General features: G+C 38.8%; 1 protein-coding gene across 1 annotated transcript in view; it reads right to left on the bottom strand.

The window, feature by feature from the left end:
* The window catches only part of DNAH3 (dynein axonemal heavy chain 3), a 248,499-nt gene that overhangs the window by 111,804 nt on the left and 112,343 nt on the right, over positions 1–24,352 (bottom strand). Inside the window, exons 35-39 of the mRNA XM_027527056.1 lie at positions 16,271–16,382; positions 14,452–14,693; positions 11,769–11,869; positions 9,335–9,440; positions 5,567–5,696 (exon numbers count right to left, since the gene is read on the bottom strand). Of these exons, the coding sequence (XP_027382857.1) occupies positions 5,567–5,696; positions 9,335–9,440; positions 11,769–11,869; positions 14,452–14,693; positions 16,271–16,382 (691 nt within the window). The remainder of the gene's footprint in view (positions 1–5,566; positions 5,697–9,334; positions 9,441–11,768; positions 11,870–14,451; positions 14,694–16,270; positions 16,383–24,352) is intronic.

Genomic DNA, 24,352 nt, shown 5'->3' with positions numbered 1-24,352 from the left:
GGTCATAAAAATGAGTGAAGTTTTGCCATTTACAACAACATAGATGGACTTGGAGGTTATTATTTTTAGTAGAATAAGTCAGACAAAAAGACAAATACTGTATGTTATTTCTTATCTAAAGCTATAACAAACTAGTGAAAAGATATGGACTTACAGATACAGAAAACAAACTAGTGGTTGCCAGTGGGAAGAGGGACATGGGAGGAGCACGACAGTGGCTGGTGTTTAAGAGCTTTGGACTGCTATGTATAAAACAGATAAATTACAATGATATATTGTACAACACAGGAAATATAGCCAATGTTTTAAAACAACGTTAAATGAAATATAATCTTTAAAAATTGTGAATCACTAAGCTGTACACCTGAAACATATAATAATACAAATCAACTATACTTCAATTTTTAAAAAAAATCACAATCTTAGTCTAATTATGACAAAATTAGGAAAACTGGCAAGATTGCTGGAAGAAATATCAATAACCTCAGATATGCGGATGACACCACCCTTATGGCAGAAAGCGAGGAGGAACTAAAGAGCCTCTTGATAAAGGTGAAAGAGGAGAGTGAAAAAGCTGGCTTAAAACTCAACATTCAAAAACCTAAGATCATGGCATCTGGTCCCATCATTTCATGGCAAATAGATGGGGAAACAATGGAAACAATGACAGACTTTATTTTCTTGGGCTCCAAAATCACTGCAGATGATGACTGCAGCCATGAAATTAAAAGACACTTGCTCCTTGAAAGAAAAGCTATGACCAACCTAGACAGCATATTAAAAAGCAGAGACATTACTTTGCCAACAAAGGTCCATCTAGTCAAGCCTGTGGTTTTTGCAGTAGTCATTATGGATTTGAGAGTTGGATCATAAAGAAGGCTGAGTACTGAAGAAATGATGTTTTTGAACTATGGTTCTGGATAAGACTCTTGATAGTCCCTTGGAATGCAAGGAGATCCAACCAGTTAATCCTAGAGGAAATCAACCCTGAATATGTACTGGAAGGACTGATGCTGAAGCTGAAGCTCCAAAACTTTGGCCACCTTATGAGAAGAGCTGACTCTTCTCATCAAGGAAAAGACCTTGATGCTGGGAAAGATTGAAGACAGGAGAAGGGGATGACAGAGGACAAGATGGTTGGATGGCATCACTGACTTAATGGACATGAGTTTGAGCAAGCTCAGGGAGATGGTGAAGGACAGGGAAGCCTGGTATGCTGCAGTCTGTGGGGCTGCAAAGAGTCGGACATGAGTGAGCAACTGAACAACAACAACAGGCAAACGTAAATTGAGAAATATTAAGAAACATAATGGAGAAGGCGATGGCACCCCACTTCAGTACTCTTGCCTGGAAAATCCCATGGATGGAGGAGGCTGGTAGGCTGCAGTCCATGGGGTCGTGAAGAGTGGGACACCATTTAGTGACTTTACTTTCACTTTTCACTTTCATGCATTGGAGAAGGAAATGGCAACTCACTCCAGTGTTCTTGCCTGGAGAATCCCAGGGATGGCGGAGCCTGGTGGGCTGCCGTCTCTGGGGTCGCACAGAGTCGGACACGACTGAAGCGACTTAGCAGCAGTAGCAGCAGCAAGAAACATAACTGGGCAGTATTCACCAAATGACAAGGTTATGAATATCAGGAAAGGCAGAAGAACTATCATAGCTTGTAGGAGACCAAGAAGATACAACAATTTTAAGTATAATGTGGCATTTTGAATTGGATCTTGGAACATAAAAATTTGTGGAAAAATGTGAAATTCAGATAAAATGCATAAAATAGTATAGTATCAATGTTAATTTCCTTATTATGATAATTGTTCCTTGGTTATATAAGATGTTAACATTAAAGAAATCTAAGTAAAGAGCATATGTAATTCTACATTCTTTGGTAAGTTTTCTTTAAATCTAAAATTATTTCAAAATAAAAGCTAAAGTTGTATTCAGTGTTCCTTATCTCAAGTTTTTGCTAATCATAGCTACCATGTTCTTGCATTTTAACATTGACAGTGTTAAATGTTATAGTTCCAAAATCAAATTTAACCCTATGCCCCAGTTTTGTTTTTTTTTTTTGGCAACATCAAGAACTTTGTTTGGCATTCGGAATCTAGTTCTCTGACCAGGGATGGAATCTGGGCCCTCTGCACCAGGAGCATGAATTCTTAACCACTGGACCACCAGGGAAATCCCTAGTCCCCAGTTTTTAGCAGTTGTGTGTATTTCAGCACTCCTGAGAGGATTCACAGTTATAGATTCAGGAAGACAAGAGTTGAGGCTACATAGGACTGTAGACAATAAATCCATTTCTCATGCTGGTGCCTTCTTTCCTGGAGGAAATACTATATAAGGACAGTGAAAGGAGCTTGGGAAAGTATGAAAAATTTACAAATAAAAATACAAATATATAATGTATGTAACTCATGTGCTTCTACAAATACTGTCTGTAATTTTAATTTTAATATTTGGTTAAAGAGAGTCTCTGGCTCAACTATTTCCAATTTACTCTTTTTAGAAAATCTACACCTATATGCCTCTGGAAGAAATGGGCTGAGAAAATATGTACACGGAGTAGAAGCTGTAGGAAGATTCACCATCATTTTGAATTATGTGTTATCTTGAGAAAGAAATGGCATCCAATTGAATGCAGAGTTCCAAAGAATAGCAAGGACAAATAAGAAAGCCTTCCTCAGTGATCAGTGCAAAGAAATAGAGGAAAATAATATAATGGAAAAGACTAGAGATCTCTTCAAGAAAATTAGAGATACCAAGGGAACATTTCATGCAAAGATGGGCAAAATAAAGGACAGAAACAGTAGGGACCTAACAGAAACAGAAGATATTAAGAAGACATGGCAAGAATTCACAGAAGAACTGTATAAAAAAGATCTTCACGACCAAGATAATCACAATGGTGTGATCACTCACCTAGAGCCAGACATCCTGGAATGTGAAGTCAAGTGAGCCTTAGGAAGCATGACTACGAACAAAGCTAGTGGAGGTGATGGAATTCCAGCTGAGCTATTTCAAATCTTAAAAGATAATGCTGTGAAAGTGCTGCACTCAATATGCCAGCAAATTTGGAAAACTCAGCAGTGGCCACAGGACTGGAAAAGGTCAGTTTTCATTTCAATCCCAAAGAAAGGCAATGCCAAAGAATGCTCAAACTACTGCACAATTGCACTCATCTCACACGCTTTGTAAAGTAATGCTCAAAATTCTCCAAGTAATTCTCCAAGTAATTCTCCAAGCCAGGATTCAGCAATACATGAACTGTGAACTTCCAGATGCTCAAGCTGGTTTTAGAAAAGGCAGAGGAACCAGAGATCAAATTGCCAACATCCGTTGGATCATTGAAAAAGCAAAAGAGTTCCAGAAAAACACCTATTTCTGCTTTATTAACTATGCCAAAGCCTTTGACTGTGTGGATCACAACTACTTGTGGAAATTCTGAAAGAGATGGGAATACCAGACCACCTGACCTGCCTCTTGAGAAATCTGTATGCAGGTCAGGAAGCAACAGTTAGAACTGGACATGGAACAACAGACTATTTCAAAATAGGAAAAGGAGTACGTCAAGGCTGTATATTGTCTCCCTGCTTATTTAACTTGTATGTAGAGTACATTATGAGAAACACTAGGCTGGGTGAAGCACAAGCTGGAATCAAGATTGCCAGGAGAAATATCAATAACCTCAGATATGCAGATGATATCACCCTTATGGCAGAAAGTGAAGAAGAACTAAAGAGCCTCTTGTTGAAAGTGAAAGAGGAGAGTGAAAAAGTTGGCTTAAAACTCAACATTCAGAAAACTAACATCATGGCATCTGGTACCATCACTTCATGGCAAATAGATGGGGAAACAGTGGAAACAGTATCAGACTTTATTTTTCTGGGCTCCAAAATCACTGCAGATGGTGACTGCAGCCATAAAATTATAAGACACTTACTCCTTGGAAGATAAGTTATGACCAAACTAGACAGCATATTAAAAAGCAGAAATATTACTTTGTCAACAGAGATCCATCTAGTCAAAGCTAATGCTTTTCCAGTAGTCATGTATGGATGTGAAAGTTGGACTATAAAGAAAGCTGAGCATTGAAGAATTGATGCTTTTGAACTGTGGTGTTGGAGAAGACTCTTAAGAGTCCCTTGGACTGCAAGGAGATCAATCCAGTCCATCCTATAGGAAATCAGTCCTGAATATTCATTGGAAGGACTGATACTGAAGCTGAAACTCCAATACTTCAGCCACTAGATGCAAAGATCTGACTCATTTGAAAAGACCCTGATGCTGGGAAAGATTGAAGGTGGGAGGAGAAGGGGATGACAGAGGATGAGATGGTTGGATGGCATCACTAACTTGATGGACATGAGTTTGAGCAAGCTGGGAGTTGGTGATGGACAGGGAAGCCTGACGTGCTGCAGTCTATGTGGTCACAAAGAATCAGACACGACTGAGCAGCTAAACTGTCTGATGACTCAGTAGTTCCACTCCTAGATATATACTGAAAAAAAACAAAAACACTAATTCAAAAAGATACATGCACCCAATATTCATAGCCACATTATTCATAATAGCCAAGATATAAAAGCAACCTAAGTGTTCATCAAAAGATGAATGGATGAAGATGTGGTATACATACATAATGGAATAATATACAACCATACACAAGAATGAAATTCTGCAATTTGCAGCTTTATGGATGGACTGGGAAGGCATTATGCTAAAGTGAAATAAGTTGACAGAGAAAGATAATACTGTATGATATCACTTATATGTGGATGCTAAGGTGGGAGGAGAAGGGGATGACAGAGGCTGAGTTGGTTGGATCGCATCACCAACTCAATGGACATGATTTGAGTAAACTCCAGGAGTTGGTGATAGACAGGGAGGCCTGGAGTGCTGCAGTCCATGGGGTCGCAAGGAGTCGGACACATGAACTGAACTGAAAAGTTCTCCAAATTAACATATATTCTGTCATTTCCAGTAGAATTCTGTGAAATATGATTTGTGTGAGACAGCTATAGAGAACTTCTCCAGGACATTTAAAACAATGATTCATTTAAACCAGTGGTTCTCCATGTCCTGGAGTAGTTCCATAGTTTTGGAGACTAAAATGATCAGTTTTCTTATAGTGTATGTATTTGTTTTGTGAATTCAGATTTTTTGTAATGTAAATTTTTTAACTTGGGGACAACTTCTTATTTTACTCTTTTCAGAATCTTTTTTCTGACACACATTTACACATGCCATCTAAATTCATTTTCCTCCAGGCTGTCCCTGATAGGTAAAGAGGAACAGGAATGATTATTCCCATTGTCTGGAAGAATCTAAGCCTGAGGAAAAATGGGCTAATTTGCACAAGAATACCCAGGAAGTCAACGAAAGATTAAGCCAAAATATATGGACTCTTTCCAGCAAACTCTACTACGTACACTCAAAAGACTTGTTTGTTCTTGACCAAAATGCTGGTCTCATTGTAACTTCTAGGGGGACTAGCAGGGGTGGGAGCATAAAAATAGCCAAGGCATACCCTTGTTTGGCTTAAGAATTGTAGGGAAGTACTTACCAAGGAGAGAGGAGTACAGTCTCATCATTGAGAAGGCAAGGTGGATGGGAGATGTTTGGACCACAAATTTACAGTGAAGGCGAGTAAATTCAAGGCAGGGCTGGACAAGCCACATGAACATGTCATTGACCTAAGAGTACAAGTAAAATTTGACGTTAACAAGTGTGTTTAAGAACTTGGTACACCTCAAGGAGGCTGAAGATAAGACTACTGATAATTTTTGAGTCTAGGTATAGTGAAGAAAATCCATAGGCAACAAGACCTGTGCCCCCAGTTTCTATTTAACGTGCAGTCCACTGACTATGCCCACTCCTCCCATTCTACTGAGCTGAATATGGAAGAAAAGCTTGGAGCCACTATGGGTCAGCTACAGCATGCATGAAACAGTTTTAGGTTCCAGGAGCCACTATATCTGACTTTTCTATAGAAAAATGTTAGGAATTCTAAACAACTGATTTGGAAATGACTGACTGGCATTTATAAGGCAGGACTCCTGTAGAAAGTGGACACTGAGAGGTCTGGGCTTATTTTCAGTAATTCCCCACATGTATGTATGTATGTACATACTTACTCGTGGGTATGATGATTCTTATCTCTTGGCTCTGCTCCCTACCCACTTACTCTTCAGAAGAAATTACTTGATTTTCTCCTCTTCAGTGTTTTCTCTTAAACTTTGTGACTCCTACTGAAAATTACCTTGTTATTTTTTTTTTGTAAGTAGGCAGGTCATCATTAAATAAATACACTCATAGGTGATTATATGTGGATATGTGTGCATATATAAATGTATAGATGCTTTTCTATGTATACTCCCAAAGAAGGGCAATGCTAAAGAAAATGTCCAAACTATGGCACAGTTGCACTCATCTCACAGGCTAGGAAGTAATGCTCAAAATCCTTCAAGCTAGGCTTCAGCAGTACATGAACCAAGAACTTCCAGATATACAAGCTGGATTTAGAAAAGCCAGAGGAACCAGAGATCAGATTGCCGGTATTCACTGGATCATAGAAAAAGCAAGAGAATTCCTGATAAACATCTACTTCTGCTTCATTGACTAGGCTAAAGCCTTTGACTGTGTGGATCACAACAAACTGGAAAATTCTCAAACAGATAGGAATACCAGACCACCTTACCTGTCTCCTGAGAAACCTGTGTGCAGGTCAAGAAACAACAGTTAGAATCGGACATGAAACAATGGACTGGTTTAAAATTGGCAAAGGAGTACATCAAGGCTGTATACTGTCACTCTGCTTATTTAACATCTGCAGAGTAGATCATGAGAAATGCTGGGGTAGATGAATCATAAGCTGGAATCAAGATTGTCGGGAGAAATATTTATCAATCTTAGATATGGAGATGACACCATCCTAATGGTAGAAAGTGAGGAGGAACTAAAGAGCCTCATGATGAAGGTGAAAGATAAGAGTGAAAAAGCTGCCTTAAAACTCAACATTCGATGGAAGAGTAGTTTAAAAGGGAGGGGATATATGTATACCTATGGCTGATTCAGGTTGAGGTTTGACAGAAAACAACAAAATTCTGTAAAATAATTATCCTTCAATAAAAAAATAAATTAAAAAACCCTCAACATTCAAAAAACTAAGATCATGGCATCCGGTCTCATCACTTCATGGCAAATAGATGGGGAAACAATGACAGACTTTATTTTCTTGGGCTCCAAAATCACTGCAGATGGTGACTGCAGCCATGAAATTAAAACATGCCTGCTCCTTGGGAGAAAAGCTATGACAAACCTAGACAGTGTATTAAAAAACAGAAACAGTACTTTGCTGACAAAGGTCCATAAAGTCAAAGCTATGGTTTTTCCAGCAGTCATGTGCAGATATGAGAGTTGGACTGTAGAGAAGACTGAGTGCGAAAGAATTGATGCTTTAGAACTGTGGTGTTGGAGAAGACTCTTGAGAGTCCCTAGGACAGCAAGGAGATAAAAACAGTTAATCTTAAAGGAAATCCCCTGAATATTCATTGGATGGACTGATGCTAAAGCTGAGGTTGCAATACTTTGGCCACCTGATATGAAGAGCCAACTCATTAGAAAAGACCCTAATGCTGGGAAGGATTGAGGGCAAGAGGAGAAGGGGGTGACATAGGATCAGATGGTTGGATGGCATTACCAAGTTAATGGACATTAGTTTGAGCAAACTCTGGGATATAGTGAAGGACAGGGAAGCCTGGTGTGCTACAGTCCATGGGGTTGCAAAGAGTTGGATACGATTAAGTGACTAAACAACAATGACTGTGTATGAGTACTTGGATATGTGGTACTCAGTCAGCAAGTATTTATTGTGCATCTACTACACGCAGTGTGATAGGCACTAAGGATAAATGATGAACAAGAGAGACAAGGTCTCTGTTCTCATGTTACAGTCTCAGGGGCAGGGGAGACAATAAATAATTAAACAAAACACAGTGAAATAAGTTGGAAAAAAGAAAATTAAACAAGCAAAGAAATGACTTAAGTATTTACAAATCCTGGAATGTACTAGCAGGAAACAAATAAATGTATTACAGTTGGATAAAACAAGAAGGGTTTAATAGGGTGGTCAGGGAAGACTTCTTGGAGAAGCGGGGCTTTATGCTAAGACCTGGGTGGCAAAGGTGAATCAACCCTTATGAGACTAAATGGGGCAAGATTTCCAGAAAGAGGAATAAAAAGTGCAAAAACCTCAAGGAGGTAAACTCTGGGGTTTTCTAGGAATGGAAACAAGACCCTAGGGCTGGAAGGTAATAAGCTGAGCCTGAGAGGAGTGTAGGTGATGAGGCTGGAGGGGCAGGCTGGGTGGAATCACAATCTCAGAAGTCCTGGTAAGAAGTTAGACTACTGAGGACACTGGGAAGTCTGTGAAGGCTTCCTGTGCATGTGTAGACTGGCTTCTGACTATGCAAGTGGACATGTGTCTGTAAATAAACATTATATATATATAATATGTATATTATATATATATATGTATATAGTACATGTATACAGTACATACATGTATATACAGACATGTGCATAGGACATGTATACAAATGTGATAGGAAAGGGGCCATCCTATGCAGATCCCCAGAGCATTTCTACAGTGAGAAGAGAATCTAACTTAAATCCTTCTTGGCTCCTTCCATGGGAAACTTTACTAGGCAACCTTGTTAATGCAGCAAAAGGCAAGAAGTACCATAAGCACTCATTTTTCCTTTTTACTTCCATCATCTGCGTGTGTTCTAATCTAACCTGAACATTCATACCTCTTTTAGGGAGGGAAGAAGAAAATGGACACTCTTACTAGCTGCACTAAGAGAATTTCTCACTGGTTTTAGCTCCCTACATTTAGGAGGTATAGAGTCTAGGTTACAGGGGATGGAAAGTGGCAGGAAAAAGAAGAACACAGATCTTCCTAACCTGGTACACCTCTAGAGCAACTTCCAGAGGCATTTCTGCTGGTGGGCAAAGAGTCAAGGGGTGACATCCCAGTAATCATATAGAACATTTCTCAAGCGCCAGAATTCTCCACTGAGGAGTCAAAAAGTAATGGAGAAGATGGAAGAGAAAGCAGAAATTGACTACACAATTCCAGCTCCACATGCAAAATAAAATAAAATAATAATGGCAAGAAGCCAGAAAGCAAGGTAATTGGGGACAATCAGGGAATTTCCTGCCCCTCCTTGCCTTCCATAATTATGAACGTGAAAACAATCCTAGAAGGCCTTTGAGATGAGGAGTCAGGAGACAGGGAAGGACAGAAAGGAAAGGGACCAGAGGGTCTCACCAATTCCTTGTGCTCCTCAGTGAGACTGGAAGGCAGGGTATCCATGTAGGAATCCTTCAGGGGCTTCCAGCCTAGCTGATGGGGTTCCATGTAGATCATTCCACACCTGGCAAGCACAAACAGAGGACCATCCTGGTTCACACTGGGCTCCCAAGCACGTAGGGGTGAGGTGAATAGGCTGGAGCTTGGGCTGGAGCACAGACCTTCACCAGCTCCAAGCCAAAGGAAAGATGCACGGATTTTGCCAGGAAAGGGTAGAGACCAGTGCTAAGAGTGGGGTCTTGAGAGTCAGAGACCTGTATTCAAGTCTCAGCCCCAGATCCTACTAATTGAGTGACCTCAGAAAAATTTCTTTTCTGTCTCTGAATTTGAGTCCCTGTCTGTAAATTGAAGAATATAAAAAATAAGTAGCTTGTAAGATTATTATAATGGTTAAATGCCAGTAAATGAATTTGGCACTATGTCTAGCATACAGAACACTCTTAATCAATGAAAACTACTATTATAATTTTCATAATGTTAGTACATTACCATGTACTGACATGTAACATTGTATTTAGCAAGTTTTTCCCCATTCTGTTATATCTAGGCACACTCCTCTTTGTTAGTAACACTGGCTACCATTTATTCAGCACCTACTATGTGTCAGCCACTATGCTAAGTCTTAATGGCCTTCATTTCTAAATATTCCTCTTTATGGTTTACACTTTAGACATGAGGAGACACTAGCTCAGAGAGGCTTATTGACTTGGAAGAGGTCACACAGCTAGCAAATGGTGTGTTCAAGGTGGGAACCCAGGTTGGTCTAACTTGCCATGTGCTCTTTCTACTCCCTTACATTGCCTTTGGGAATGTGAGCTTATTTTTATTTTATTATTTTATTTGTTGTGGACTGGGAGGCACATGATTGGATTATTATCCTTGGCACACTCATCATTAGCCCATGCATGACCTTTCTTAGTTAATTGTTTTCAATAATGTAATCAGTGTCCATGAACCCAACACCCAGACAGAAGCTACAGTTTTGACAATAACCTTTATCTAATTATAAAGTCTCCCTTATCCTATCCCCCTGGCTTTCCCCACCTAGATTACACAGAATCTTGAATCTCACATTCACTGGTCCTTTGATTTCTTACTTTCTTATGGTTTTATATACATACACATATTTAATTGTTTAGTTGGTTTTAATAATTTAAAAGGGGATACTATGCTGCATGTAATATTACAGGCTTACTTTTCTTGCATTTTAAAAAGTATTTATTATTTATTTTTGGTTGGGTTAGGTCTTCGTTGCTGTGAAGGCTTTTCTTTAGTTGTGGCGAGTGAGGGGTTACTCTCTAGTTGCGGTGCACAAGCTTCTCATTGCAGTGGCCCCTCTTGCTGTGCAGTGTGGGCTCTAGGCATGCGGGCTTCAGTAGTTGTGGCTCCTGGGCTCTGGAGCACAGGCTCAGTAGTTGAGGCACTAGGGCTTAGTTGCCCGGGGCATGTGGGATCTTCCCAGATCAGGGTTCAATGCCATGTCTCCTGCATTGGTAGGTGGATTCTTTACTACTAAGCCACCAGAAAAGCCCTACAGGCTTACTTTTATATATAATACTGCTTAGATTTTATCTTTAATTTTATTAAGACTTATCTATAAAGACACTTATCAGTACAGTTCACTTATTTTGAATGACATACAAATACTACCTTCTGTGATTTTATTATACTTTCTAATTCTCTCCTATTAATAGGCATTTGGGTCATTTCTAAGTGTTATTGTGAATCGTGCTACTCTGAAAATTCTGGTACATGTCTCCTGTTGTACATGGGCACAAGTTTATTTTCAGTATATACTCACAAGCAGAATTGCTCAGCCATAGGGTATGTGAAGGTTCAACTTTAGGAGGTAGTTCAGCTCAGTCACTCAGTCATGTCTGACTCTGTGACCCCATGAACTGCAGCACGCCAGGCTTCCCTGTCCATCACCAACTCCTCAAGCCTACTCAAACTCTTGTCCATCGCACTGGTGATGCCATCCAACCATCTCATCTTCTGTCATCCCCTTCTTTTCCCACCTTCAATCTTTCTCAGCATCAGGGTCTTTTCAAATGAGTCAGTTCTTTGCATCAGGTGGCCAAAGTATTAGAGTTTCAGCCTCATCATCAGTCCTTCCAATGAATATTCAGGTCTGATTTCCTTTAGGATGGACTGGCTGGATCTCTTTGCAGTCCATGGGACTCTCAAGAGTCTTCTCCAACACCACAGTTCAAAAGCATCTTATCCAAAGTGTTTGCCTGATTTTGTATTGAGGACTGATTTTATGACAAAGTCTGACAAAAGGTAATATAGGTGATCTGCTAGAATTTAATCATATTTGTGGCTTTTCCTCCTGTTTAAGGTTAGTGAGGCTTTGCCTTACACCTCAGGGGGCCCATGCAAGCTGACTCACCTGCTCACAGTGGCTGGGGAGGCCTGTTCCAGGTCAGCTGGCTCGAAGATCAGACTCATCTTAGGGCTCATCTGAATAATCTCTCCACTCATTAAACACAGCTGAAAGTACAAAGCAGAGGGGTAGAGGGCAGCAAATGTGTTGAAATCTATCTGCAAATAAAAGGCCTCAGTGGAGACAGAGATGGTTTGAATTCATTCAACAAATGTTTCTTGAGCACCTACTCTGTGCCAGGCACGATGCTAGCTGTGCAGAATAAAACAGACAAAAAAATTCCTGTCCTCTTGAGGTCTGCATTCTGCTGGGAAGAACAGATGATAGGCAAAATATATAGGCTATACAAGGATGAAAATGCTTTGGAGAGTTGGAGAATCCTGTGTCTGGTGAGATGTAATGTTAAATAGGGAAGTCAGAGAACCACTGAATGGCAGCCTTAGATGAAGAATCTAGAAATTATCAGATTACAGCTAGTTTAATGGTTCCTTCCTCAGTGTTTAAAACAGAACTTAATTGCACACTGGCATCCTATTTTATTTTCTCAAGTTTCCCACAAAGACTCCTGGAATGCCTCAGGGACTGGTCTAGGGTTAGAGTGATAAGAATATCTCCAAATCATTTTTGAAATGGAAAGATCATTAGAAGCCCCAGTGTTTAGCATGTATATCCCTACAGAAAGTAGTGCAAATATACAGGACAGCCTCTGAGTATATACACTAAGTCTGTGGCACTGCTTCTCATTTCCCAACATGGGTTAAAGTGAGATGTTTAAGTCCTAAGATGGCTTGAGGCCTTGGTCTCTCAGGGGAAAAGAAGAAATCCCATTGCTCCATGTTTCTCCTCCTAAGTTTCTGTCTAAAGAGCTTCTTGCAAATTACCTGACCCACATCAAACATATCTGTAATCAGGTCATTACTTGCAACCCCAGAAAGGTCATAGCTGTTACGGACTAACACCACTAACAGTGTCATCTCTGAATATCGAGAAAAGTAAAATAGACCCACAGCTGTGACAGTAGTTTGATTTCATTCAGAGCTGAGAAGAGCCATCAGGAATTTCACTGACTCTTTATACTTCTGATCTCAAGATCAACCAATACATGTATACAATTAGTTTACATAACATAGCCCATATCATGGAATAAAACTCACTTCTATATTTATGTTATATAATCAAAATTATGAACATGCAATTACTAGTATATGTGTGTAATTTGGATAATTAAGCTTTCCATTGTTGAGCATGACTCAGTCTTGCAAAATGTAAATGCAGTTGGAAAATATATTTGGATTTGATAAGGCAGTGTAGTCAGTGTAAGAAATCTTCCTTGATTCAAGTTAATGTATGGCAAAACCAATACAATATTGTAAAGTAAAATAAATAAATAAATAAACAGAAGAAAAAAATGAATATAATAAAATAAAAAAACCTCTTCCTTTGAAATGGTGATAAATATTATTTTATTTTATTTTAACCCTTATATAGCACTTGCTACATGACAGGCACTATTATAAGCAGTTTGTAAATATTAATTTATCTAATCTTACTAACAATATTATAACACAGACACTATTATCCTCATTTTACAGATGATGCAATTGAGGTATAGGTATAGCTTTTCTAAGGTTACATGACTGCTGAGTGGTAAGATAGGATCTGAACCCAGGCTGTCCAGCTCCAGAGACTTAGCTCTTTGCCACTACGCTTACTGCAGTAGGCAGAACATATCTTCCAAAGACTGCTGCAATGTCTACTAACCCACGTGTACTTTTGCAGTGTGGTCTCACCCACCTCCATTAAGAGGTGGCATCTATTTCTCTACTTCCTTGAATCTGGAAAGGTTCTGTGACTTCTTTGACTTAACAAAATTCAGAGAAAGTAATGCTGTTTGAGTTCCAAGTAGAGATTTTAATTTCCTGCCTCTTGCAAATCAACCACCAGGTAAGGAGTGCCACTACTCCAGACCACCAAATGATAAGCCCAAGTCACATGGACAGGCCTGGAGGATAAGATGCTATTTGAGAGAAAGAGAGGCAGAGAGAGAGAGAGAGACAAAGAGAGACAGAGACAGAGAGTTACAGAGAGACAGACAAGTCAAGGAGGAAAGAGCCCCCAAAAACTGAGTGAAGAAGCTACCATGGATGTGGCTCCTCTAGCCCTAGCCACCCCAGATGACATCATGAGGATTAGCTTAGCCCTTTTGAGCCTTTTCAAAATTTATAATCTACAGTATCACGAGCAAAGTTAAGCCACTAAGTATTAAGATAGTTTGCATCTTTATTTATACAGCAATGGATAACCAAAATACATCCCACATATCAGGTGCTTTGTATGGACTATCTTAATTAGCAACACCCCTATTTTATTACTACCTTTTTAACAAATGAAGAAATTGGTTCAGAGAAGTTATGTGACTTGCCCAACTTGCTCAATTGTAGAGCTAATAGTCCAATTTAAAGCCAGAACCAAGGCTTTTAACAATTATACAACAGTATCTCAAAACACACTCAACTTACCCACTATAGGTAAAAACAAAAGTATAATTCATGAATTGATAACTGTTACTTTCTTATGTGGCATTTATTCTCAGTGTAAATAAGTGTATACATTATATATCGTGATCAATCACTCACTTCAGTAAAAGAGTTTATTCCCCATCCATGTAAAAGTGGTATCAGAAAGGTACCTTTTTATTGTCATCCAGAACAGTGTTCATATTTTCAATCCAAACAGCATCCACTGGCCCATCAAATATAATCCACTTGCGGTCATCAGACAAAGAAGATGCTTGCTCTCGGAAAGCATTGGCAAGGACACCATCTGTCCATTCGTGGCTCACTTGATCAAAGCACCCATACAGCTGCCCCATGGTGATAGCCTTGGGATTAATGATCTTATACTCCACAGCGAACTCTTCCATCTGTTTGGCTGGACAAGAAGGTGCAACACAAGTTACAAAGTTTCTGGTGAAACTTTAGATAAGAGTCAATGCTATCTAAAAGGTCAAATTTATCAGCATGCCTTCCAAGGACAGTCCTTATAAAATTTATACTCAGTCTGTGTAAACATTGGAATAACTGGATAGGCAATGCCTTAAATTGTTAGGTTATTACAGCTATTAGTTTCTCACCATATTGTCTTCTGATGCTCATTTCAAACAAGTCAAATGAGCCATTCAGATCTAAATAAAGTCTGTCTGGGCCTAAAATAACTCAGGCAGTAAAGGAGAGAGATGCCATATAATCAGGTCTCTTTATGTATCTGGCTTTCATGGCTACCCTAGAACCTTGGCTTTGACTTGAGATGAGGAAACAACTGACAGGTAAAAGATGGTTACTTTCCTTTTCCTCTATCTGAAGGGCTAGTTAAGACCTGGAACCTCTTATCTCATTGCTCAATAAGTGTTTCCTGAGAATAGAGCACCAGGACCGAACTGGAATACACAGGCTAATGGATGGTACATCATATGTAATAACAGAAAGTAACCACACTTTTACATGATCCTTCAAAGTAAGGAAAAACTGGAGTGCATGAACCATGAACTAAGTAAAGAATTGTTCCTGCAGAATCCTGAGGCAAAGACAACGGGGTAGCCTCCTTTCTCTTCATTTAGTTTCCTAAACTATATTCAATACCTAAATTACTATTTAAGTTTGAAATGCCCAAATTAGTTTTTAATGTCAAGTCAGTGCTGAAAACAAAAATCTCAAAAATCCAACAGTAACTCGTTATTACAAAAAATATTAAAACAAAGCACACTGGAAGGGATTGTGTAAACACAGGCAGAGCGAGGCACTGCTTTTCAAAACCACAGCTTTGTGTTTTTATAAAAGGAAAACCCCCAAAACTGTTTCTCTGGCAAAAGACATAGCTTTTGTTTATTGAATAGACACTGTGCTAAGTTATTTATCTGTATGAACTAATTTAATTATCACAATGATCCCATTATCACAATGATGCCTCTGGGAAAACAGAGGCAAAGATAGATTTAGTAACTTGCCCAAGGTCTGTGTCTGAGTCAAAAGTCTGAGGCCTTATCTTCTACATTAAATGAAAGGAAGGAAAGAAGGAAAGGAGGAGGGAGGGAGGGAAGCAGAGTGGAGGGGAGGGAGGGAGAATGGGAGGCAGAAAAAAAGGGAGAGGGAAGACAAAGAAAGAGAGGCAAAGAAGGAATGGAAAGAAAACAGAAACCATGCAGTGATCTGTTTTTAGAACAATTTTGTTCAGGCAAGTGGCAGGAGTTTCCCTCTCACGGAGAAGCTTTTGGAGAAATCACAGTTCAGCATTTGAGAAAATTCCTCCAGCCTAATGGTGCACATAAAACCCCCTGTTAGAAGCTCTCCCTCTATTTTCTGCCTGCAGACCCCTGTGTGCCATGTTCTATTTCTGGCTCTAATGTCACAATCCAGGGATGGCAAAGCTAACAGCCTAGCATCATCTCTCTGGAACCAGTCAACTAAGTGGGGACACCTGTTCTTCCTGGAAGTCAGGGATGTGAGTTTTACCTTCGTATAAATCACCCAGAGCTGCAGCCAACACTTTATAAGCACAGGTCTTGCCACCCATGGGATCTCCAACAATCATATAGCCATGTCTTACCAGCATCATCTCGTAGATCTGGGAGGGAACACCATGTAAGAAGTTAATCATTCCAAACCTCCCAGAATTTCAATTAGTCAGAAGTCAACAAGGAATGAGGGCTACAGTCATTTTTTTCATCTATTGCTTAAATATCTTTTGGATGAATAATAATATATGTGTGCATTTCTGATTATTTAAGGGATGAGAAATACTATTTACTCTGTACCTCTCCATGTGGTAAACATGAAGTCATTCACCTAAGTCATTTCATTTAATCCATTCAGGCATGTCTTGTGCTGTGTGTGCTGTGCTTAGTTGCTCAGTCATGTCTGACTCTTTGTGACCCCATGGACTGCAGCCCAGCAGGCTCCTCTGTCCATGAGGGTTCTCCAGGCAAGAATACTGGAATTGGTTGCCATGCCCTCCTCCAGGGTATCTTTCCAACCCAGCGATTGAACCCAGGTCTCCTGCATTGCAGGCGGATTCTTTTTTTTTTTTTTTTAATTATTTTTTCACTTTACAATATTGTATTGGTTTTGCCATATATCAAAATGAATCTGCCACAGGTATACATGTGTTCCCCATCCTGAATCCTCCTCCCTCCTCCCTCCCCATACCATCCCTCTGGGTCGTCCCAGTGCACCAGCCCCAAGCATCCAGTATCGTGCATCAAACCTGGACTGGCGACTCGTTTCATATATGATATTATACATGTTTTAATGCCATTCTCCCAAATCATCCCACCCTCTCCCTCTTGCACAGAGTCCAAAAGACTGTTCTATACATCAGTGTCTCTTTTGCTGTCTCGTATACAGGGTTATTGTTACCATCTTTCTAAATTCCATATATATGCATCAGTATACTGTATTGGTGTTTTTCTTTCTGGCTTACTTCACTCTGTATAATCGGCTCCAGTTTCATCCACCTCATTAGAACTGATTCAAATGTATTCTTTTTAATGGCTGAGTAATACTCCTTTGTGTATATGTACCACAGCTTGCTTATCCATTCATCTGCTGATGGACATCTAGGTTGCTTCCATGTCCTGGCTATTATAAACAGTGCTGCGATGAACATTGGGGTACACGTGTCTCTTTCAATTCTGGTTTCCTCAGTGTGTATGCCCAGCAGTGGGATTGCTGGATCATAAGGCAGTTCTATTTCCAGTTTTTTAAGGAATCTCCACACTGTTCTCCATAGTGGCTGTACTAGTTTGCATTCCCACCAACAGTGTAAGAGGGTTCCCTTTTCTCCACACCCTCTCCAGCATTTATTGCTTGTAGACTTTTGGATTGCAGCCATTCTGACTGGCGTGAAATGGTACCTCATAGTGGTTTTGATTTGCATTTCTCTGATAATAAGTGATGTTGAGCATCTTTTCATGTGTTTGTTAGCCATCTGTATGTCTTCTTTGGAGAAATGTCTATTTAGTTCTTTGGCCCATTTTTTGATTGGGTCATTTATTTTTCTGGAGTTGAGCTGTAGGAGTTGCTTGTATATTTTTGAGATTAGTTGTTTGTCAGTTGCTTCATTTGCTCTTATTTTCTCCCATTCTGAAGGCTGTCTTTTCACCTTGCTTATAGTTTCCTTTGTTGTGCAGAAGCTTTTAAGTTTAATTAGGTCCCATTTGTTTATTTTTGCTTTTATTTTCAATATTCTGGGAGGTGGGTCATAGAGGATCATGCTGTGATGTATGTCAGAGAGTGTTTTGCCTATGTTTCCTCTCAGAGTTTTATAGTTTCTGGTCTTATGTTTAGATCTTTAATCCATTTTGAGTTTATTTTTGTGTATGGTGTTAGAAAGTGTTCTAGTTTCATTCTTTTACAAGTGGTTGACCAGTTTTCCCAGCACCACTTGTTAAAGAGATTGTCTTTAATCCATTGTATATTCTTGCCTCCTTTGTCAAAGATAAGGTGTCCATATGTGCGTGGATTTATCTCTGGGCTTTCTATTTTGTTCCATTGATCTATATTTCTGTCTTTGTGCCAGTACCATACTGTTTTGATGACTGTGGCTTTGTAGTAGAGCCTGAAGTCAGGCAGGTTGATTCCTCCAGTTCCATTCTTCTTTCTCAAGATTGCTTTGGCTATTCGAGGTTTTTTGTATTTCCATACAAATTGTGAAATTATTTGTTCTAGCTCTGTGAAGAATACCGTTGGTAGCTTGATAGGGATTGCATTGAATCTATAAATTGCTTTGGGTAGTATACTCATTTTCACTATATTGATTCCTCCAATCCATGAACATGGTATATTTCTCCAACTATTAGTGTCCTCTTTGATTTCTTTCACCAGTGTTTTATAGTTTTCTATATATAGGTCTTTAGTTTCTTTAAGTAGATATATTCCTAAGTATTTTATTCTTTTCGTTGCAATGGTGAATGGAATTGTTTCCTTAATTTCTCTTTCTATTTTCTCATTATTAGTGTAAAGGAATGCAAGGGATTTCTGTGTGTTGATTTTATATCCTGCAACTTTACTATATTCATTGATTGCTGCTGCTAAGTCGCTTCAGTCGTATCTGACTCTGTGAGACCCCATAGATGGCAGCCCACCAGGCTCCCCGTCCCTGGGATTCTCCAGGCAAGAACACTGGAGTGGGTTGCCATTTCCTTCTCCAATGCATGAAAGTGAAAAGTGAAAGTGAAGTCGCTCAGTCATGTCTGACTCCTAGCGACCCCATGGACTGCAGCCTACCAGGCCCCTCCGTCCATGGGATTTTACAGGCAAGAGTACTGGAGTAGGTTGCCATATTCATTGATTAGTTCTAGTAATTTTCTGGTGGAGTCTTTAGGGTTTTCTATGTAGAGGATCATGTCATCTGCAAACAGTGAGAGTTTTACTTCTTCTTTTCCAATTTGGATTCCTTTTATTTCTTTTTCTGCTCTGATTGCTGTGGCCAAAACTTCCAAAAATATGTTGAATAGTAATGGTGAAAGTGGGCACCCTTGTTGTTCCTGACTTTAGAGGAAATGCTTTCAATTTTTCACCATTGAGGATAATGTTTGCTGTGGGCTTGTCATATATAGCCTTTATTATGCTGAGGTATGTTCCTTCTATTCCTGCTTTCTGGAGAGTTTTTATCATAAATGAATGTTGAATTTTGTCATAGGCTTTCTCTGTATCTATTGAGATAATCATACGGTTTTTATTTTTCAATTTGTTAATGTGGTATATTACATTGATTTGTGGATATTGAAGAATCCTTGCATCCCTGGGATAAAGCCCACTTGGTCATGGTGTATGATCTTTTTAATGTGTTGTTGGATTCTGATTGCTAGAATTTTGTTAAGGATTTTTGCATCTATGTTCATCAGTGATAATGGCCTATAGTTTTCTTTTTTTGTGGGATCTTTGTCAGGTTTTGGTATTAGGGTGATGGTGGCCTCATAGAATGAGTTTGGAAGTTTACCTTCCTCTGCAATTTCCTGGAAGAGTTTGAGTAGGATAGGTGTTAGCTCTTCTCTAAATTTTTGGTGGAATTCAGCTGTGAAGCCATCTGGACCTGGGCTTTTGTTTGCTGGAAGATTTCTGATTACAGTTTTAATTTCCATGCTTGTGATGGGTCTGTTAAGATTTTCTATTTCTTCCTGGTCCAGTTTTGGAAAGTTGTACTTTTCTAAGAATTTGTCCATTTCTTCCATGTTGTCCATTTTATTGGCATATAATTGCTGATAGTAGTCTCTTATGATCCCTTGTATTTCTGTGTTGTCTGTTGTGATCTCTCCATTTTCATTTCTTATTTTATTGATTTGATTTTTCTCCCTTTGTTTCTTGATGAATCTGGCTAATGGTTTGTCAATTTTATTTATCCTTTCAAAGAACCAGCTTTTGGCTTTGTTGATTTTTGCTATGGTCTCTTTTGTTTCTTTTGCATTTATTTCTGCCCTAATTTTTAAGATTTCTTTCCTTCTACTAACCCCGGGGTTCTTCATTTTTTCCTTTTCTAGTTGCTTTAGGTGTAGAGTTAGGTTATTTACTTGACTTTTTTCTTGTTTCTTGAGGTATGCCTGTATTGCTATGAACTTTCCCCTTAGGACTGCTTTTACAGTGTCCCACAGGTTTTGGGTTGTTGTGTTTTCATTTTCATTCATTTCTATGCAAATTTTGATTTCTTTTTTGATTTCTTCTGTGATTTGTTGGTTATTCAGCAGCGTGTTTTTCAGCCTCCATATGTTGGAATTTTTAATAGTTTTTCTCCTGTAATTGAGATCTAATCTTACTACATTGTGGTCAGAAAAGATGCTTGGAATGATTTCAATTTTTTTGAATTTACCAAGGCTAGATTTATGGCCCAGGATGTGATCTATCCTGGAGAAGGTTCCATGTGCGCTTGATAAAAAGGTGAAATTCATTGTTTTGGGATGAAATGTCCTATAGATATCAATTAGGTCTAACTGGTCTATTGCATCATTTAAAGTTTGTGTTTCCTTGTTAATTTTCTGTTTAGTTGATCTATCCATAGGTGTGGGTGGGGTATTAAAGTCGCCCACTATTATTGTGTTATTGTTAATTTCTCCTTTCATACTTGTTAGCATTTGTCTTACATATTGTGGTGCTCCTATGTTGGGTGCATACATATTTATAATTGTTATATCTTCTTCTTGGATTGATCCTTTGATCATTATGTAGTGACCTTCTTTGTCTCTTTTCACAGCCTTTGTTTTAAAGTCTATTTTATCTGATATGAGTATTGCTACTCCTGCTTTCTTTTGGTCTCTACTTGCATGGAAAATCTTTTTCCAGCCCTTCACTTTCAATCTGTATGTGTCCCCTGTTTTGAGGTGGGTCTCTTGTAGACAACATATGTAGGGGTCTTGTTTTTGTATCCATTCAGCCAATCTTTGTCTTTTGGTTGGGGCATTCAACCCATTTACATTTAAGGTAATTATTGATAAGTATGATCCTGTTGCCATTTACTTCATTGTTTTGGGTTCAAATTTATACACCCTTTTTGTGTTTCCTGTCTAGAGAATATCCTTTAGTATTTGTTGGAGAGCTGGTTTGGTGGTGCTGAATTCTCTCAGCTTTTGCTTGTCTGTAAAGCTTTTGATTTCTCCTTCATATTTGAATAAAATCCTTGCTGGGTACAATAATCTGGGCTGTAGGTTATTTTCTTTCATCACTTTAAGTATGTCTTGCCATTCCCTCCTGGCTTGAAGAGTTTCTATTGAAAGATCAGCTGGTATCCTTATGGGAATTCCCTTGTGTGTTATTTGTTGTTTTTCCCTTGCTGCTTTTAATATTTGTTCTTTGTGTTTGATCTTTGTGAATTTGATTAATATGTGTCTTGGGGTGTTTCGCCTTGGGTTTATCCTGTTTGGGACTCTCTGTGTTTCTTGGACTTGGGTGATTATTTCCTTCCCCATTTTAGGGAAGTTTTCAACTATTATCTCCTCAAGTATTTTCTCATGGTCTTTCTTTTTGTCTTCTTCTTCTGGACTCCTACGATTCGAATGTTGTAGCGTTTAATATTGTCCTGGAGGTCTCTGAGATTGTCCTCATTTCTTTTAATTTGTTTTTCTTTTTTCCTCTCTGATTCATTTATTTCTACCATTCTATCTTCTAATTCACTAATCCTATCTTCTGCCTCTGTTATTCTACTATTTGTTGCCTCCAGAGTGTTTTTAATTTCATTTATTGCATTATTCATAATATTGACTCTTTTTTATTTCTTCTAGGTCCTTGTTAAACCTTTCTTGCATCTTCTCAATCCTTGTCTCCAGGCTATTTATCTGTGATTCCATTTTGATTTCAAGATTTTGGATCATTTTCACTATCATTATTTGGAATTCTTTATCAGGTAGATTCCCTATCTCTTTCTCTTTTGTTTGGTTTGGTGGGCATTTATCCTGTTCCTTTACCTGCTGGGTATTCCTCTGTCTCTTCATCTTGTTTATATTGCTGAGTTTGGGGTGTCCTTTCTGTATTCTGGCAGTTTGTGGAGTTGTCTTTATTGTAGAGTTTCCTCACTGTGTGTGGGTTTGTACAGGTGGCTTGTCATGGTTTCTTGGTTAGGGAAGCTTGTGTCAGTGTTCTGGTGGGTGGAGCTGGATTTCTTCTCTCTGGAGTGCAATGAAGTGTCCAATAATGAGTAATGAGATGTCTATGGTTTTGGGGTGACTTTGGGCAGCCTGTATATTGGAGCTCAAGGCTGTGTTCCTGTGTTGCTGGAGAATTTGCTTGGTATGTCTTACCCTGGAACTTGTTGGCCCTTGTGTGGTGCTTGGTTTCAGTGTAGGTATGGAGGTGTTTGATGATCTCCTGTCAATTAATGTTCCCTGGAGTCAGGAGTTCCCTGGAATCAGGGTTTGGACTTAAGCCTCCTGCTTCCAGTTATCAATCTTATTTTTACAGTAGTCTCAAAACTTCTCCTTCTATACAGCACCATTGATAAAACATCTAGGTTAAAGATGAAAAGTTTCTCCACAGTGAGGGTCACCCAGAGAGATTCACAGCATTACATGGAGAAGAGAAGAGGGAGGAGGGAGTTAGAGGTGACCTGAATGAGATGAGGTGGAATCCATAGAGGAGAGACTGGGCTAGCCAATAATCACTTCCTTATGTGCACTCCACAACTGGACCGCTCAGAGATGTTCATGGAGTTATACAGAAAAGAGAAGAGGGAGGAAAGAGACAGAGGTGGCTGGGAGGATAAAAGGGGGGAATGAAAAGGAGAGAGACAGATCCAGCCAGTAATCCATTTCCTAAGTGTTCTCCACCATCTGGAACACACAGAAATTCACAGAGTTGGGTAGAGTAGAGAGGGGTTAGGGAGGAGACACAGGAGACCTGGTGGAGAAAAAGGAGAGCCCAAAGGGGGAGAGAGCAGTCAAGCCAGTAATCTCGCTCCCAAGTAAAAAATGGGTACTGAAGATTGGGTTCTTAAAGTACAAAATTGGTAACAAATACCTAAAATCAAAAATTAAAAATCTAGAGTAGAGTTTGGAATTTCAAAAATACAGTGTTAAAGAAAAGAAGAAGGAAAGGAAAGAGAGGGAAAGAAAAACAAAGTCAAAAAATTGTAAAGAAAATATAGGTACAAAATTGATAACAAATACCAAAAAGCAAAAGTTAAAAATCTAGAGTAGAGTTTGGAATTTCAAAAATACAATGTTAAAGAAAAGAAGAAGAAAAAGAAAGAGGAAAAAAAATGAACAAAAACAAAGTCACAAAAATTATAAAGAAAATATAGGTACAAAATTGATAACAAATACCAAAAAGCATAAATAAAAAATCTAGAGTAGAGTTTGGAATTTCAGAAATATAATGTTAAAGAAAAGAAGAAGAGAGAGAGAAAAAAGTCACAAAAATTATTAAAAAATATATAGGTACAAAATTGATAACAAATACCAAAAAGCTAAAATTAAAAATCTAGATTAGAGTTTGGAATTTCAAAAATACAGTGTTAAAGAAGGAAAAAAAAATAAAAAAGAAAGAGAAAAAGAAAAAAAAAAACAAGGTCACAAAAATTATAAAAAATATATATGAAGTTTGCTTTTAAAAAAATAGGGTCTTTTTTTTTTTTTGCAAAATAATAGTAGGTTATAAAAGTGAAAATTAAAGGAGTAATAGAAGACTTAAAATTTTTTAAAAAATAAAAAAAAATGAAAGAAAGAATGATGGTAAAAATAGTAAAAATATATCTAGGACTTTCTCTGGTGTTGTGGGTATTGTGGGGTCAGTCCATTTTCGGCTAGTTCTTTGGTCTGGCTTATATTTCTCAAGATTTTTAGGTCCCTTCCTATGTAGTTGGTACTAACGACAGGGTTTTAATCTATTGCCTGTCACTTCCAAGGCGGTTCCCTCTGTTATAGCTTCTTCTGTTTGCTGGTCTCTTCAGTGTCTTTTTTCCGCCCTGATACAAAGGGGGCGGTGGTGGACACTTTTTTTCCCTTTAGGCTCACTTGTTCAGTTGCGCTGTGGGGAGGGAGGGATGCTGCAAACAAATAACACTGGTATGCGCTCGCAGTGCCTCAGCCACATTGGGTCTGCCCCCGCTCACGG

This window comes from Bos indicus x Bos taurus, chromosome 25, assembly GCF_003369695.1.
Source record: "Bos indicus x Bos taurus breed Angus x Brahman F1 hybrid chromosome 25, Bos_hybrid_MaternalHap_v2.0, whole genome shotgun sequence".
Classification (NCBI taxonomy): domain Eukaryota; kingdom Metazoa; phylum Chordata; class Mammalia; order Artiodactyla; family Bovidae; genus Bos; species Bos indicus x Bos taurus.
The sequence above is the reverse complement of the archived record's forward strand: the minus strand, read 5'-3'. Positions and strand labels throughout refer to the sequence as shown.